Raw genomic sequence first — 17,441 nt, 5'->3', positions numbered from 1 at the left:
AACAGAATCTCTATTTGACTCTTCTCTTGGAGTGACCGTTTTTCCTGCCTCGATTGAAGCAGCATTACATTCACTTAGTTCTTATCATAGTACTTGTTCAAAACTAGAATGTGGGCTACTTCAACACAAGCAGATTTCTATTTTGGTCTTTTGTTTTACTTGAAGCCCTTTCTTGCAGTGGCCTGTAATTCTGCACTGATGAATAAGATAGACTTGGTGACTATTTAAAATATTGAAACACATTGAAGCACTCATGAATGCAAACTGTTCTACTCTGGATCATTTATTTTATCTTACCATATCTTTATCTATAGCTTCTCCTCTAATGGGTGCCCAAAGTTTTCCTAATCTGACTACAACTGGTACCACATCAACAGTGACCATGTCTACATCCAGTGTTACTAGCAGCAGCAATGTAGCCACAGCAACTACAGTTTTATCTGTTGGTCAGTCACTTAGTAACACTCTAACTACTAGCCTAACATCAACATCTAGTGAGAGCGATACAGGTCAGGAAGCAGAATATTCTTTATATGGTAAGTTTCATTTTTAAATGAACATAAGCAGATTTCCCATTAATAATTTTCTGTTTTCACCTTTACTTTTGTTATGGGTTTCTCACTTAGTTATTTCATTACTAAAGCATATCAAATAACGGAGCTGTTTACCCTGTTACTAGTTACATAAAGGGTTCCCCAGCAAAGGCTTTTACTCCCAATGTCATCTTTTCTATAAACATCAGCTCTTCACAATCCTCTACATTCTTTGTATTTATGATATTTTTATATAGCATTTCAGTATAAAGGTATTTAAAATGTAGGAAAACTGATTTGAATGTCTTAGCCTATTAAGAAAACTTCTAAAAATTCAGAAATCCAGATATATATGTATGTATTATATCACTGTTATTCTAGTCTTTCAGTATGGTGTGCTGCAGTTATTGATTCTGTGAAGTAAGTTCACATTGAAAACAGTGGCTTAGATCCAAATTTGTGTGAGCAGAATTCCACTTGTGCAATGAGACTTTCCCATCTTCCAATTGCAACCCCTGCTCACCTCCCCCCCCCTCCAAAAGTGACTTCTGGGGTTCGGTGGACCATCCAGAATTGGGTGGGAACACGGGTACCAACTTGAATAAAATATTTGGGGTCCCCAGGTAAGCCCCATCCTGCATAATTGATAACAAGACGTGCATGCACACCATTTGAATGGCAATGCCCATCAAATTTTGGTTCAGCCCCCTTAAATATGTTATGGAGGGGTTTGAAGGGAGCTTGGCTCCTAGGAGTTGCCTCCCATGGGTGGAATATTCTGATAGAAGAGCACATTTTGGATCAAAGTTCACATGTATGAATTTAGAACCGCTGTGAGTCAAAATTCTAAGTTGAAAGGCATTGACAGTTAATAATACTTCACATCTCCACAGCACATTCACTGTTTCATGTGCATTAGCCTGGTCCCTTGTCACAGGCAAAATCTCCAGTCAGCTGTACTGGTGTACTGATCCATTATCACAAACACAACTGTGAAATCACATGGCAAACCATAATTCAGTGGCAGCTAGCCATAGTTTGCCAGCTTCAACATGTCAGCAAACTCTAGGAAAATCCTATAAATAGAAGAGGAAGCATGTGTCAGGAAAGAAGAGAGCACACAAGCCTACAGAAGTCCCCCAACATGACCTTGAGAACTGGGTTCATTAGGTCTAAACCTGGCCAATGTTATTATTGTTATTAATTTTTATACTACCCTTCATTCACAGATTAAAGGGCAGTTCACAACATAAAAATACAAAATGAGACCACAAACTGTATAACAGAGAAACAGAAATAAACCAATAACTCTCCTCCCACGAACATTTAAAAGACCATAGATTGTTTAATCAGCCAAAGGCCTGGTTATAGAGAAACATTTACACCTGGTGCCATGCTTATAAGTAGTCATATTTATGGGGAAACAACAAAACAGCTTGGCATACACACATTTGCTTCGAAATAGTAAAGACCTACAGAAGCTTAACTGCATCATTTTCACACACAGGTCATTTCAAATAGCTTTCCATGTGGGGAAAATCGCAGGATGATGTCTTAGTAGCAGAAACTCCTGGGGTTGCTAATGCTTATTCCCAAAGAGAGATTTGGAGTTTGGGCAAATGGGTTCTGTTAGGTTTCTTGGTGTATATCTTGCAGTAAGCACAGGGATCAACATTATATTCTTCTCCTAAGACACGTGCAACAGTCAGAGCTGTTGGAGGTCAGAACTTTCCTGCCATGGCTGTAGCAGTTCTTTAAAATAATCAGTTGCATCATATATGTGCAGGAAAAGTCTGAATAGTAATGTGTCTTTCAGACATTATAGTGGAGATTTGAAGGCCCAGATTCTGGGAGGGGCAGAAGAATAGCATTAAAAATAAAGAGCTTATTTAGGGGATGGCTGCAAAAAAATGTTACATGAGCTGCTTTCATGGCAGTAGGAAGAGAACTTAGTGGGAAGATTGTCATTCATCCCTTTAAAGCACACACACACAAATGCAATGTTCTAGGAGATGGAATGGTAGGATGGGATCACCTAATCTGCTACACTAGTTAGAGGTCTAGGAAGTCCCTAGCTGTTATTTGTACACGGATAATAACAAATTGTGTGACTGTACAGATGACCGCTGGATCATTGGTTGAAGGAAAAGCTCTGCAGAGAGAGTGCTAGTTTTCTCCCATTTCCTGTTTGGTACTTAGGGGTGACTGCACACAAAATGGAAATGATAAGATCCCCAACAAAAGGCTTTATTACTGTAGAATAAATGTAAGATTCCTCAAAGGGTTTACCCGCACATTGGCGTGGATACATTCCATTTGAGTTAGGAGCTGAAGAGGAAGTTCTCGGGGAAGCGTTGGGGACAAAAGGGAATGGTAGAATTAAGGGATAGAAATTATATCAAGCTCTTGGGGGAATGAACCTAGACAGTGCTGGAAATTGTAATGAATACTTCACATTGTATCAGCAGAAGCCACTGGGAAATGCTGCATGCCACTGGCTGTGGGAAGGCATCCTTTCAGAGTACAGACTGATTCAAGAAATTATGTGGGCCTTTGCAAATTAGAATTTAGAGTGAGAATTAATTTTTTAGTCTGGAAGTGGCACCTGTTGAATTCCCAGACTGCAGTATGAAGCAGAATTTGAAAGTTCTCAGCATCTCTCAGCATCTCTCAAATATATTCATGTATCTGTTAAAGATGCTTTTAGGCTGATGTTCTAATACCATAAACTTTAGAAAGTTGTCTTACAATTTGCTTTGAGTGCTAGTTGCCATATTTGAGGTATAAGTGATTATCAGAGTAGCAGTTTGTCTTTTTTATCCCTGAGGAGTTGTTGTTTTTGCCACATTAGTTTTGAATTATGAATATATTGTTAAAATCTCCATAGAGCATGGTTATTAGAGAGTAAGAAGCCAGTGTCCCAGGTTCAGCTGTTATGGGAGGTCAAGCTTAACGATGACTTTCTGGTTGGTTAGTCCCATTTGCATGTTCTCATGAGCCCGTAATATGTTTTAAGAAAGTTAAAGACCCATGAAATGCAAAAATGCCTCCTATAAAACCAGGAGATTATGCTGTATTGGGATTTAGACTGCTTCATATGTGACAAGCATCCCGTATGAACATAAATTGTATGTAAAAAACATGTGCAGTTTATGACTTTTCTAGAGTTAGGATTTTTACATATGCACAATTTCTGCCTGTGTAGGAAACAATGCACCATTTTCCAATTCCCTTCTTGCCTTGCTCCTGCAATGTAGGCAGATGTACATTGCTATGTTTTTGATGGGACTGATAATTGGTTTCAAAGAGAAAAAAATCCACCCTTCCATGTTTGAAACTGTAGGTATTACATGTGTCATTACTGTTGTGTGTTCAGTGCTGTTAGCAGTGTACCTGCAGTTCTTTGGGTGCTCTGAATACAGAACAAGAAATGGAAACCTGTCTTTCATGAATGGTTGGAGGGCTGCTATGTACCAGTATTAGTAGTTGTCATTGTAGAACTTGGAATACTGCTAATTTTAGAGGTGTTCCTTTTTTCATGGTTTGACACATTGCTACAGGAATGAAAGTGGTTTATGAGATAATTTGCTAATATTATATGATGTTTTTGAAAATAAAAGGAAATAAGTTCTATGAAACATGTATTGCAACTATAGTAGCAAAATTATTGGCTTGCTATCCATTTCCACTAATGGTTTGTGCTTACAAATGGGATCAGTTTGTCTGAGTATCTTACCTTATTCCAAATAGTTTCCCATTCCTTTTCAGGTTGTTTTCTGAAATGCTTTCCCCCTTTGTCAAAATTCCTTAAATAGGTTTCTTCTCTACTGTCTTGAGCCTCTTTTTCCTGTTCCTGCTTTGAATTTATAGAACAAAATCAGTCTTCATCCTTACAGCCTTTTTTTTTTTAAAAAAAAAAAAAGCAAACAACAAGCAACTGAGTTCTTAGCGTGTGGTTTGTGTGTGTTCTGTGTAGATTTTCTTGATAGCTGTCGGGCCAGCACTCTATTAGCGGAGTTAGATGATGACGAAGATCTACCTGAGCCAGATGAAGAGGATGACGAAAATGAAGATGACAATCAAGAAGATCAAGAGTATGAAGAAGTTATGGTAGAGTTCATATCTATTTTTACAATATTGTCTGATCTGCAGTTATTTGGGGACATATCAAAAAACCTTCTACTCTCCTGAACTTGTAGTATAGTATAGGTTGTTCATCGTGGACCAGTTTTGTCAATTTAGAGAACGTGTACATTTTTAAAGTATCAGTAGCAGCTTGTTCCCATTTCAGTAGCTTATTACAAAAGTTCTACCTTGTTTACAGATCAAATGATAACAGTCCTCATAATATTAGTTCAGTGGAATGCCGAAAGAAACCCCTAAATAACAGATTATGTAAATAGATTCTACTACAATAAATGTCCACTTTGGTACTTTCCCTCCCCCATTCCATTATATCAGTGTCAAATTATCTGAGGTGAACTCTTTCAGAATATGGCCCTGGATATGGCTTATGGGCTGCAAACAGTCTTGAGTAGCTGTATGCGTATGTGTAGCGATTTGGGGGATTAAAAATGAGGTGCTGCTACTTGTATTTTGATAATTTTTCTATGGGTGCCACTGCAAAGTGGCTGCCATGCACAGCCTAAAAAGAGATGCTGGTACTTCATACTGGTGAGTACCGTCACACCCACAAAAATACTGCATATATGTGATCTTCATTAGAAATCTGAATTGTAGATGCCAGATTAACTTGAGTCTTGATTCTGCTTGAAAAGAATCTAGGATGAGAATTCACATAATTTCCTCTATAAATTTGGCTAAACAAGTGGCAGCTATGTTTGTGCATTTTAAGTAAGTTAAACAGGATAGCATTGATGCTTTAAGTCAGAGGCCAGCAAGGTTTATCTTTGCCTGAGCGGGATTGGTCCTGCAGAGACCCCTATGTGGGCCGGATTGTGCATGTGCGTGAGTGCGCGCACCCATGATTTCAGGCACCTATAAAGCCTTAAAGTTGATTGGTGAATCTTATGTTTTGATGTATTTATATTTTGATGTTAGCAGCCCTGAGCCCGGTTATGGCTTGGGAGGGTGGGATATAAATAAAAATTATTATTATTATTATTATTATTATTATTAGCCTCAGGACAGCAATACCTCAGCGACTGCCTCTCCTCGTACGGACTGACCCAAACCTCCAATCATCATCTGAGGCCCTCTTAGTGTGTCCCGTCCACAAGAGACCCAAGGGCAGCAACACAAGAGTGGGCCTTTTCTGTGGTGGCTCCCCATTTGTGGAATGCTCTCCCCAGGGAGGCTCGCCTGGTGCCTTCCTTACATATGTTTAGGTGCCAGGCAAAAATGTTTCTCTTAAACCAGCCCTTTGGCTGATTGGACATTCTATGGCCTTTTAAATGTGTTTGTGGGAGAAGGGGTTATTGGTTTTTTGTACTTTCATTTTGTATTTTGAGTTCTCATTTTGTATTTTCATTTTGTGAACTGCCCTTTGATCGTCAGGTGAAGGGCAGTATACAAATTTAATTAATTAGTAATTAGCAGCAGCAGCAATAGATAGTTTTTGTACTTGTCTATCCAGTGTGGGTTTAAAAAATGAAAATAACTTTTTTGTTCGTTTTGCCATTTTTGTTACATAATAGGAAGAAGAAGAGTATGAAACAAAAGGAGGACGTAGAAGAACATGGGATGATGATTATGTTTTGAAACGTCAGTTTTCTGCTTTAGTACCTGCGTTTGATCCTAGACCTGGCCGTACTAATGTTCAACAGACAACTGATCTTGAAATCCCTCCCCCAGGTATATCCATGAGTTGTCTGAAAAACCATGTGCGAAGTATAAATATATAAGATACACGTACAAATACACAAGCATGTCAGAGAACCTAAGAGAAGAACAAGATTGGAGGAGGAGAGACACAACTAGGTTGGGGGAGGACATGCTAAGATGCCTACCACCTTCTCAAACTTTCTCCCTTCACAAATCAAGGTTGTAGTAGGGGAGGGACACACTCTGTTTTCACAGGGAAGAAGCTGATGAGAATGAGATGCTGAATGGAGAAAGGAGTTGGGGTCTGAAGCAAGTGAGATTTGAATGAGTGAGTCAGGTACCATGTAAGGGTAACAGGGCAAAGCTGAAATGCTTGTTCTCTCCTCCTCCCCCTTGTGAAATTTCAAATGCCTTTACTTTGAATTTATTTTCAGGTCTAGATCAGAATTATGATATCATGAAATATATATGAGATGTTGAAAGCTGTTGCAGACTTAAAAAAAACCTATTACTCATTGCACTGATTTATCACTGATTACAGGAACACCCCATTTGGAACTACTGGAAGAAGTTGAGTGTACACCATCTCCCCGTTTAGCACTTACCTTGAAAGTTACAGGCCTTGGTACATCTCGCGAGGTTGAGCTGCCCCTAACAAATTTTCGATCAACTATCTTTTACTATGTTCAAAAATTGCTACAACTTTCCTGCAATGGCAACGTGAAATCTGATAAGCTCAGACGAATTTGGGAGCCAACATACACGTAAGACATTTAAAATCCGATGCTGTATCTAAAACAGTCTAAGGCTGCATTTTTTGCAATGTGCATTTACAATATATATCAAAACTGCTGCTATGTCATCTCTTATCTTGTGGATATGGTTGTGCGGCAGTAGTGTTTGGATAGTGGTAGTCTTATGTAAACATTGGCATCATTTCTTTTTCCCTGCCTTAACATTTCAATGTTAGGGTTCTTACACTGTTTTTGAAATTGTAACAAATAAGTGTTGATGAAAGAATTCTTACCGTAAAGAGTGCACTTGCTACATCAAAATGAATAGTTGTGCTTCAAGCTGGCCTGTAATTCAAAATGTATTCATGGTTTTTATAGTTTAAAGAATTTAAAAACAAGATTCAAGAGCTGTTGCGCCAGCAGTTGAATTCTTGGAATGCGTTGTATCAGTTGCTTTGCCAGTCTAGTATTAAGAAGCATCACTGGCTGACTCACCAATGTTACTCTTGTGTGGCAAGCAGCAAAGCATTCAGAATTATTTTAGTATGCAGAGTGTAAGCACAAGACAATTTAAATTATATCGCAAGATTCATACTGATTTGGAAATAGTGCGTTCTGTTGTAGAAAGCCAGTACATAAATAACTCTAAATCTTTTCATGTTTAGAATTGTATACAGAGAAATGAAGGATTCTGATAAAGAGAAAGAAAGTGGGAAAATGGTGAGATAAATCTTAACTTTTCAATACTTATGTGGCTGTCAACAGATTTTTGTGCAGTTTGTGCACTTTAAAAAAAAAGCAGCAGCTTTTTTAAAAAGCTACACTAACTGAGTTCTGTTGTATGGAAGATATGTTAAAGAATGTTTGTAAATGCATGTTCCTAAAGAAATGTGTGTAGTGCATGTGAAATGTTTCAAACTTTACAACCAGGAAATACCAACATTTGGTGGTTCCTGTTGTAGGGTTGCTGGTCAATAGAGCATGTGGAACAGTACCTTGGCACTGATGAATTACCAAAGAATGACTTGATAACCTACCTGCAGAAGAATGCGGATTCAGCCTTTCTGCGCCACTGGAAATTAACCGGCACTAATAAAAGCATTAGGAAAAACAGAAATTGTTCCCAGCTCATAGCTGCATACAAGGTATATGTCTGCATCTAAAAGTATTGATTTGGGGAATGTCTATGCTTTATTTTGCATCGTGTTATGAGTCCCGACAGACGGACTTGATGTGTGACTAATGCGATTTACTCTGGTTAAATACATTTACGTGTGACCCTCATGTTTAACTTTTACCAGCTCCAGTGTTTGGTATGCTTTTGAATAGACACAGTATTATATTATTATTAATAATAATATAGTGCCTAACAACAGCTAAAGGCTCAGTATTTGCGTCATGCAAACCATGTTTACATTTTCTCTATCTCAAAGTTCAAAATAATTACATCGCAATTCTAACCTTTACTATGTATTTATTTTCCTTCCATTCATTTATTTACACAGGATTTTTGTGAACATGGATCAAAGTCCAGTTTGAGCCAGGGAGCTATTTCCACACTTCAGAACTCAGACATTCTTAGTTCAATAAAAGAACAGCCTCAAGCCAAAGCTGGTAGTGGACAGAATTCCTGTGGAGTAGAAGATGTTCTACAGTTGCTCCGTATTTTGTATATTGTTGCAAGTGACCCTTATTCAACTCGAAATTCTCAAGAAGGTAAGTAGGATGTAATACATTTCTAAAAGCTTCCACAAAGGAAACCTATTATTAGTACATTATTATTCATTTCTATTAATAATTTCAGAAGGAGATGAACAGCTTCAGTTTAATTTCCCACCAGATGAATTCACAAGCAAAAAAATCACCACAAAAATTCTTCAACAGATTGAGGTAATATATATATATATATATATTATTGAGATTATTTCTGAGGCATTTTAGTTTCATAGAAGCTGTTGTAGATGGTAGAAGTCTGAAATATCATCTTATTTAAAGGAAGCAGTGAAAATTATTTGAATGTGGTTTTTCTTTATTTGCTGGTTTTGTTTCATTATTTAGATGGCCCAAGGTACTTGATACTGAAATTTGCCATGTGCTGGAAGGGAGCTTTGGTGAGGCATCCAAAGCTGAGTCAGTTGTACAGTTCAATTAATTGCAGCCTTGATCTTGAAAACTGAACATAGATTGGTAGGATTTTACTGACATAAGTCATAAAAGAATTATAATTTTCTTTAAATTGCACTGTTATAAAAGCATGAAGTCTAGTGTGGTTAACGGCTGCAGCATTGGACTGTGGGCACTAGATTCAAGCTCCCACTCAACCATGAAGCTCACTGGGTGAACTTGGACAGTTTCTTCCTTTCAGCCTAATCTATCTCGGGATTATTTTGCAGATAAAAATGGGGGTGAAATGTGGGTTATCCATCAGTTAGAACACCTTGGAGGAAAGCTGGGAAAAAAATGAATACAACACATTCAGTGATTAAAAATGACAGCTTAACATTTAAGAAAACTACTACTTTATTTTGTACTAGCAGGAAGTGGCTGACGTTGCCTTGGAATTTGAAAAAGCAGGATTATTTTTAAAAAATGGATAGTGTAATTTGTGAAGTTTGGGACTGTGTGAACACACCCCAGCCCAAGGCCGAGAGTGGGTTCTTGTCATCTGGGCAGCCCAGGACCTCCCTACACACTGCCTAGGCTTGCCCCCTGGGGAAGTAACTTCAGTGCTGCTAACGCAGCGGTTTGACTTCACCCCCAGAGGCACACTCCATTGTCTCTTGACACAGACAGATGCCAACAGCAACAATGCCAAAAATCAGGCAGAGTCCTCTTACAGACTGACATCTTTATTCAAACTGGCTGTTGCTACCCCTTTCTGCCGAGTTTGAAATCTTGAGTTTGAAATCAGTGATGTTTGGGCCCATCATGCCAAAGATCAGATCAGGCTTCCTCAAACTCAGCCCTCCAGATGTTTTGAGACTACAATTGCTATCATTCCTGACCACTGGTCCTGCTGGCTAGGGATCATGGGAGTTGTAGGCCAAAAACATCTGGAGGGCCAAGTTTGAGGAAGCCTGGATCAGATGAAGTCACACCAAAGTCACATTTTGAATCTCCATCTTTATTCAGAATGGTGGTTGACAGCCCAATGTCCACAAAAACTGCCACCCCACCCCCACCTTGGGAACCCTTGTGTCAAGTTGGGCGATGATATATTGAGACGTTTGAATGCATTTAGAACAAACCATTTCCTACAACATACAGTAGTAGATTTTTATTTAATTATGACCATCCTATTTACAACAATTGGTTGTTTTTTTACAAAGTACAAAAACTAGTGCTATAAGGTGAGTGTGTAGGAAAATATGAATGCATAAATAGTTATTTATCCATCATACATTTTGTTCTTTAGACATTGCATTTTAAACAGTGGGTGTATTAAATTACAGGAGCCATTGGCACTAGCAAGCGGAGCTCTGCCAGACTGGTGTGAACAGATAACTAGCAAGTGCCCTTTCTTAATTCCATTCGAAACTCGACAGCTATATTTCACATGTACAGCATTTGGGGCATCAAGGTAAGAAACCTGACAAGCAAATTGCTTATTTGCTGCTGTTGCTAATTACTAATTTCTCTCTTTAATGTCAGTATTTGGAATATCAGTGTTTCCTTGTGAAGAAATTGAATTTTTAGGTAGTAAATCCTAAATACAAGAATTCTGTTATGATATGGATGCTGTTTGGTTTGAAAATGGTTAACACTGTGAAGGTGGGGGACTCTGGTCTTTTATGTCTAACTATAGTCAGAAAAGATAGTGTTGAGGGGGTTCAGCTGGCATTTTTCTAGGAAGCAAGTAGACTGCTACAAGAGGTGTTTTGGTTACAAATTTGCAAAATTTGCTATTCTGGCCGTTAACAACAAAATCTAGGTTTTGTGTGAATTGGGAGTATGGAAAAGGTCTAATTGTGAGAGGATGTTTAGTGCACATTCTATTAAAAATAATTGATTCTTGGTTATTGGCCAGTGGGAATTCAGAATTCCAAGGATAACCTTATGATTGGTTAGAGGGTTTGACTGAAGTGAATTTAAGCGCAGGCATGTCATTTGAGGGTCAGATGAATGAGGGGAGTCAATCAGTTGGCCAGAGCCTAGGAAGAGGCAGAAAGATAATAAGGAAACACTGGTGTCAGAGGCTGAGGAAAGCTAGCCAGGAAAGAGAGATAGAGAGAGAGTGTCTTCAGAGGCAGTTCTCCAGCATAGCCTCTGGAAAAATGACAGCAACTGACAAAGGAGATCACAGCTGTGACAACAGCAATAGTGTGTGCGGATGGAAGGGACAGAGCAGCAGTGGCAGCTTTGTGTTTGCTGGGATGGGGCAGGGTGAGGTTGTGTTGAGGTGGGGGTAGCTTGTGGCAGATATGTGGGCCATCTCTGGGAGACAGGGAGCGCCAACCCATGGTTCTCCCAGCGTTGCTCCACCCTGTCCCATTGAACTCAGTGCTATTGCAAAGATATCACTTATTTTTTATTTATTTGAAATATTTCTTACCCATCCTTCACCCTAAGGTTGCAGGGTATGAACAATGATAAAATCTACAATATAAAAATTAAACCTAGTTATTTTATAAACTATAGATTTTAAAAAAAACACAACCACATCATTTTTTGAAAGCAAACATTGGCCTATGGAAGGTCTCATTAAAAAGCTTTTCTGAGTCATGATGCATATGAGTTTTAAAGCAATATATCTGCATTTTTTCCTGATACCAGAGCAATAGTGTGGCTGCAGAATCGACGTGAGGCCACTGTTGAGCGAACACGAACTACAGGCACAGTGCGAAGAGATGATCCAGGAGAATTCAGAGTTGGGCGCCTTAAACATGAAAGAGTAAAAGTTCCACGTGGTGAATCCTTGATGGAGTGGGCAGAAAATGTAATGCAGATTCATGCAGACAGAAAGTCAGTCCTAGAGGTAAAAATAGATTCTTCTTAAAAAATAATACTTTACTGTGTCTCTCACTTGTGTAGTGTTAAGTGAGCACAATTGTTTATTAGAAAAGATATATTCCAAAAGACTGCTAGTACTATTATTGTGGTCTCTGGTTTCCAGGTGGAGTTTTTGGGAGAAGAAGGAACAGGATTGGGACCCACCTTGGAGTTTTACGCACTGGTGGCAGCAGAATTCCAGAGGACAGAACTGGGAGCATGGCTCTGCGATGATGACTTTCCGGATGATGAATCGCGTCAGGTATATTTTGTCTCTGTAATCAGTCAGTAGAGCTGATAAGATTCTGTTTGTGCATCTCTTTAAATGCCTTAACACTTCCCTTCACTTTTTTGTTTTTTTTAAAAAACAGGTGGATATAGGTGGCGGATTAAAACCTCCAGGATATTATGTACAGCGATCTTGTGGTCTGTTCACAGCACCATTTCCACAGGATAGTGATGAACTTGAAAGAATAACCAAACTTTTTCACTTTCTGGGGATTTTCTTAGCCAAATGCATCCAAGACAACAGACTGGTGGACTTGCCTATTTCTAAGCCGTTCTTTAAACTCATGTGCATGGGAGACATTAAAAGCAATATGAGCAAATTGATTTATGAGTCGCGGGGTGACAGAGACTTGCACTGCACAGAAAGTCAATCAGAGGCGTCTACGGAAGAGGGGCACGATTCTCTCTCAGTAGGAAGCTTTGAAGAAGATTCCAAATCAGAATTTATCCTTGATCCACCAAAGCCTAAACCCCCAGCTTGGTTTAATGGGATTTTAACGTGGGAAGATTTTGAATTGGTAAACCCTCACAGAGCAAGATTTTTGAAAGAAATTAAAGACCTTGCAATAAAGAGACGTCTAATATTAAGCAACAAAGGACTTTCAGAAGACGAGAAAAATACAAAATTGCAGGAACTAATGATGAAGAACCCATCAGGATCGGGACCTTCTCTTAGCATAGAAGATTTAGGGTAAGGTATTACACTCCCCCCCTTTTGCTCATAAATACATGTGGCCGCCTTATGGAGTAATAAATTGACCTATGCATGTTTAGACATTTTGTTCCATACACTGAGAATTATTTTTTTAAAGTGCTTTATCCATATCGTTTCTACTGTGTTCCTGTTTGGAATTTTCAAATTTTGTGAGATGATTCCCACTTAAGAGCAAAGCAAACTGCCTTGTACAAACTCAGAACATTTCTCCATTTTGCTCAATATGATGCAAAGTGATTGATGGCAGCATTTCAGAGTTTCAGACAGAATTCCCAACCCTTCCAGGAAATGCCAGGGATTGAATCTAGGCCCTCTTTCATGCAAAGCATGTCTTCTGCCACTATTGCTGTGTATCTACTAATTCCATCTCCTACCTTACAGGCTGAATTTCCAGTTTTGCCCTTCTTCCAGAGTATATGGCTTTTCAGCAGTGGATCTTAAGCCTGGTGGTGAAGATGAGGTAGAGGAAAAATTCTTCTTTGAGAGTTAAATATTACTTGATTTCCCCAAAATTCTTCTGTGATGTGATGTAATGTAAACATTCTCTGTCCATTTACATCGATTTCGTTACAGTTGGTTACTATGGATAATGCAGAGGAGTACGTGGATCTGATATTTGACTTCTGCATGCATTCTGGCATACAGAAACAGATGGATGCTTTTAGAGGTATGTAACTGACTAGCATATATGGGCTGTTTAACCATTTAAAGGAAATATTGATCAGTTAAGGAATTTCAAACATAACATGGTTCTCAGCTCGTGCTTATGCTTTTTTACTTTTTATTTCAAGATGGCTTCAACAGAGTCTTTCCAATGGAAAAGCTGAGTTCCTTCAGTCATGAAGAAGTGCAGATGATTCTTTGTGGGAATCAGTCACCGTCATGGGCAGCTGAAGATATAATCAACTACACAGAACCTAAACTTGGCTACACTCGAGACAGGTACTTCACCAAGTGGCAAGATATTCGTGCTACTTTCAGGACTTGGCAACAAAGAATTGTGGGGTGTTGACACTGAAAAGGTGTGGCAAGTGCAGAAAATTCAATCTAGATAATTACACCTGACAGCTTCTAGGAGCTTCCGGTAAGAGCTGAGTGCAGGGTGGGGGACCAAAGGTGGACAGGCTACCCCAGAAGTAGCATGATGTGTCCTCCACCAGAGGTACTACCCCCTCACCTAACACTTCATACACTCCTATAGATATGAGTGCGTTGTTACTCAGTGGTGCTTAGCTTGAGCAGCACTTGCCATCCAAATGGGTGTCTACAGCTTTGCATATGCCACTGATCTCCCAGTGGGTGGCAGGGTTGCATACCCAGACACTTTTCCCACATTGATGTTTATGGCTGGATAGTTCTATCAAGCTGTCTCTGAATGCTTCATTATTAAGCTGGCTAGAAGAAGCAAGGTTTTCTTCTTCTTCACATGTACCAGGTCCCCTGCATAAGGTGTGCAGGAGAAACATAGCAAGTGTAAAACACAAGATAAAAGGGAACTTTTGTCACTCCCTCACTGTAGCAATTCATTTGAAGGTGCTGTTTAATAGGTCCCTGCTTTTAAAAGTGTAATTTGTCTATTATGAAAAGAAAACAGAAAATGCTTTTAGAAAATCACAGTAAATGGACTATTGTCAAACAACTTGGTTTGATCTGTCTGGTGCAGTAATAAAACAAAATCAGATTTTTATAGTTCACTGAACTGATGCCTACGTGGGTACATCTCAATTGTGCAATCTGTCTTCCTTTTGGGGGGGCGGTGGGCAGGAGAAGGTAAATAAGATAAGGCTTAAAAGTACATGGCTAGGTATTGCTTCACAATGTTCTGAGCATTGGTCCACCTCATGCAGAGTAATGTACAATGTGGATTGTCCTAAACAGACTCAAAACTAGATGCTTGTATGTTGTTTTCATGGTCTGTGTAGGTAATGAGGAGGAGACTGCTTTAGGAGTTGAACACACAATAAGTAAATAAACTTTCATGCCAGCAAAGAGGAAGACAGGGAAATGCTGTGTTTACATACTAACATTGTCACGTAATATTTGGGAAATATTTCTTTAATAATAATCTCCCCACTCCCGAGCAAAAATAAAAGTATACCTATAGACATATCTTTATCTTCAAATGCTAATGTTTGATAAGGTGATTTATTTAGGAATTTAATATATTAAAAGACAAGCATTAAAAGCCATTTGGTTATGTCAACCATTTGACACTTAGTTCATTATGGAGCAGTTGAGCAGCAGTAACAAACCATGTCCTTTGGTTTAGCATTTGTTTCAGTCCAAACAAACTACTTTTGACTTCATATCATGGCTGGTTTCCCAGTTTGACTGTAATGCTGTTAAACCAGATGCATGGTTTGTTGCTTGTGCTAGGGGAAGAGTGAAGTGGGAACCACTTAACTATTAACTAGGGTGTACAGTGGTACCTTGGTTCCCAAACAGCTTAGTTGTCGAACAAATTGGTTCCTGTACACCGCAAACCCTGAAGTAAGTGTTCTGGTTTGTGAACGTTTTTTGGAAGCCAACGTGGCTTCCGATTGAGTGCAGGAAGCTCCTGCAGGCAATTGGAAGCTGCGCCTTGGTTTTCAAACAGTTTCGGGAGTCGAACGGACTCCCGGAACGGATTAAGTTCAAGAACCAAGGTACTGTGATGTGCAGATGCAGTGTGTGCATGCTTCTGCACTAGTTCAACGCTGGTTTGATTATGCAACACATAGTCAACACTGTAGGTATATTTAACATCTGTTCTGTTTTGTGCTTTAGCCCTGGATTCCTGAGATTCGTTAGAGTTTTGTGTGGCATGTCTTCCGATGAAAGAAAAGCATTCCTGCAATTCACAACTGGCTGTTCAACACTTCCCCCAGGAGGTCTGGCTAATCTACATCCCCGTCTCACTGTTGTACGCAAGGTATGGCCATTTCTTAAAGGTTTTGACTATATATCTAAGCAAAGGTGTGTTAGATATTTTTTATGAAGTCTTGTCTTTGAGATAGCTCACACATTTGTACTCAGAAAATGGCTTGCACTCCACAAGGTGCCTGTCAGGCCTTTGGCAGAGGTCTTCATGGATCCTGTTAATGCAGGGGTCAGCAAACTTTTTCAGCAGGGGGCCGGTCCACTGTTCCTCAGACCTTGGGGAACAAGTAGATTAATAGGTACCGCTCCGGCGGGAAGGTAAACGGCATTTCCGTGCGCTGCTCTGGTTCACCAGAAGCGGCTGGCCACGTGACCAAACAAACTGTCTCCGGACGAACACCGGCTCCTTCAGCCTATAGAGCAAGATGAGCACACAACTCTAGAGTCGTCTGCAACTGGACCTAACGGTCAGGGGTACCTTTAACAACACTGAATTGAAAAGGAAATGTGCGCTACACTCACTATTTTAAAAGTTGATTGTGGATTTTTATTCACAGGTTGATGCTACGGATGCAAGTTACCCATCTGTGAATACATGTGTGCACTACCTTAAGTTGCCTGAGTATTCTTCTGAAGAGATTATGCGAGAGCGCCTGCTAGCTGCTACCATGGAGAAAGGCTTTCATCTCAACTGAGCTGATGAATAGGACACAGGATATGACAAACTGGTTTTGCATTGATAACTAGTGAAGCCTCTTGTGTTGTATGTGCAGAAAATACAATCTCCACGCTGTGCTCTACTGAGACTTGCCTTTCCCCCACCCCATCCATGAGGCTTTGGAAACACATGGAAAAATTGTTAGCTGCTAATGAAACAAATCCCAATGAATTACACAGCCAGCAAGAAAAAGGCAAGAACACTGTGTGATGCTTCCAAGGGCTTGTGCAACCAGAAGCTGAAGCAAATGTTTGACTGTTCCAAAGAGCAGATCTGCCGATTTTCAGTGTTCACTGATACAAGATTTATAACAGTGTATTTGTGTAAAGTTTAGTGTTTAATACCCTGTACACTACAGTTGCCATCACTGATCCCTGTTTTGCTGGCTTTAAGCTAACTGGTCAGAAATCTGCTTCCATAAAACTTAGTCATTGGGCATCTCAAGCTTTCCTTCCTTCCTTTCCTTCCTTTCATGGTGCCTGCACTATAGGAGTATGCTAGTGTTGGGAGGGGGGTGTTTGCGTATAATCATGCACAACCTTTTATTATTATTTCAAGTGGGAATACATTTTGATTTCTAAATGCCCTGCTATAAAGATTAAATCCTTGTATGTGTGTATGTGTGTGTGCGTGCAGCTCAACAATAAAGCTTTTAAAAGACACTGATCCCTGGTGCAAGGCCCACTTTAAAGCAAGTTTTACTTTTGGTTGTATTTTCTTTGTATATTAAAAACATTTATTTAACTTGTTGCAGTTTGAAGTTTAAAAAAAGATTTCCAATGTGTATGCTCAACATTAATCATTAAAAAGTTTGCAGCGTA

At 39.4% G+C, this 17,441-nt stretch overlaps 1 protein-coding gene across 50 annotated transcripts in view; it reads left to right on the top strand.

Moving 5' to 3' along the window:
- Positions 1-17,441, top strand: part of HECTD1 (HECT domain E3 ubiquitin protein ligase 1) — a 61,245-nt gene extending 43,804 nt beyond the window's left edge. For 15 of the 50 annotated variants that reach the window (XM_083451708.1, XM_083451722.1, XM_083451700.1 and 12 more), the window contains 17 exons: positions 315-536; positions 4,510-4,643; positions 6,191-6,347; positions 6,859-7,081; positions 7,717-7,771; positions 8,014-8,196; positions 8,557-8,767; positions 8,856-8,941; positions 10,504-10,631; positions 11,825-12,026; positions 12,165-12,302; positions 12,412-13,019; positions 13,425-13,503; positions 13,617-13,710; positions 13,835-13,985; positions 15,810-15,954; positions 16,460-17,441. In XM_083451708.1, the coding sequence (XP_083307834.1) occupies positions 315-536; positions 4,510-4,643; positions 6,191-6,347; positions 6,859-7,081; positions 7,717-7,771; positions 8,014-8,196; positions 8,557-8,767; positions 8,856-8,941; positions 10,504-10,631; positions 11,825-12,026; positions 12,165-12,302; positions 12,412-13,019; positions 13,425-13,503; positions 13,617-13,710; positions 13,835-13,985; positions 15,810-15,954; positions 16,460-16,597 (2,954 nt within the window). In that variant the 3' untranslated portion in view covers positions 16,598-17,441. The remainder of the gene's footprint in view (positions 1-314; positions 537-4,509; positions 4,644-6,190; positions 6,348-6,858; positions 7,082-7,716; positions 7,772-8,013; positions 8,197-8,556; positions 8,768-8,855; positions 8,942-10,503; positions 10,632-11,824; positions 12,027-12,164; positions 12,303-12,411; positions 13,020-13,424; positions 13,504-13,616; positions 13,711-13,834; positions 13,986-15,809; positions 15,955-16,459) is intronic. The other 35 variants (XM_083451713.1, XM_083451701.1, XM_083451703.1 and 32 more) reach the window with 7 other exon arrangements.

The sequence above is a fragment of the Podarcis tiliguerta genome (genome assembly GCF_965153285.1).
Source record: "Podarcis tiliguerta genome assembly, chromosome: 1".
NCBI classification, from domain to species: domain Eukaryota; kingdom Metazoa; phylum Chordata; class Lepidosauria; order Squamata; family Lacertidae; genus Podarcis; species Podarcis tiliguerta.
The sequence above is the reverse complement of the archived record's forward strand: the minus strand, read 5'-3'. Positions and strand labels throughout refer to the sequence as shown.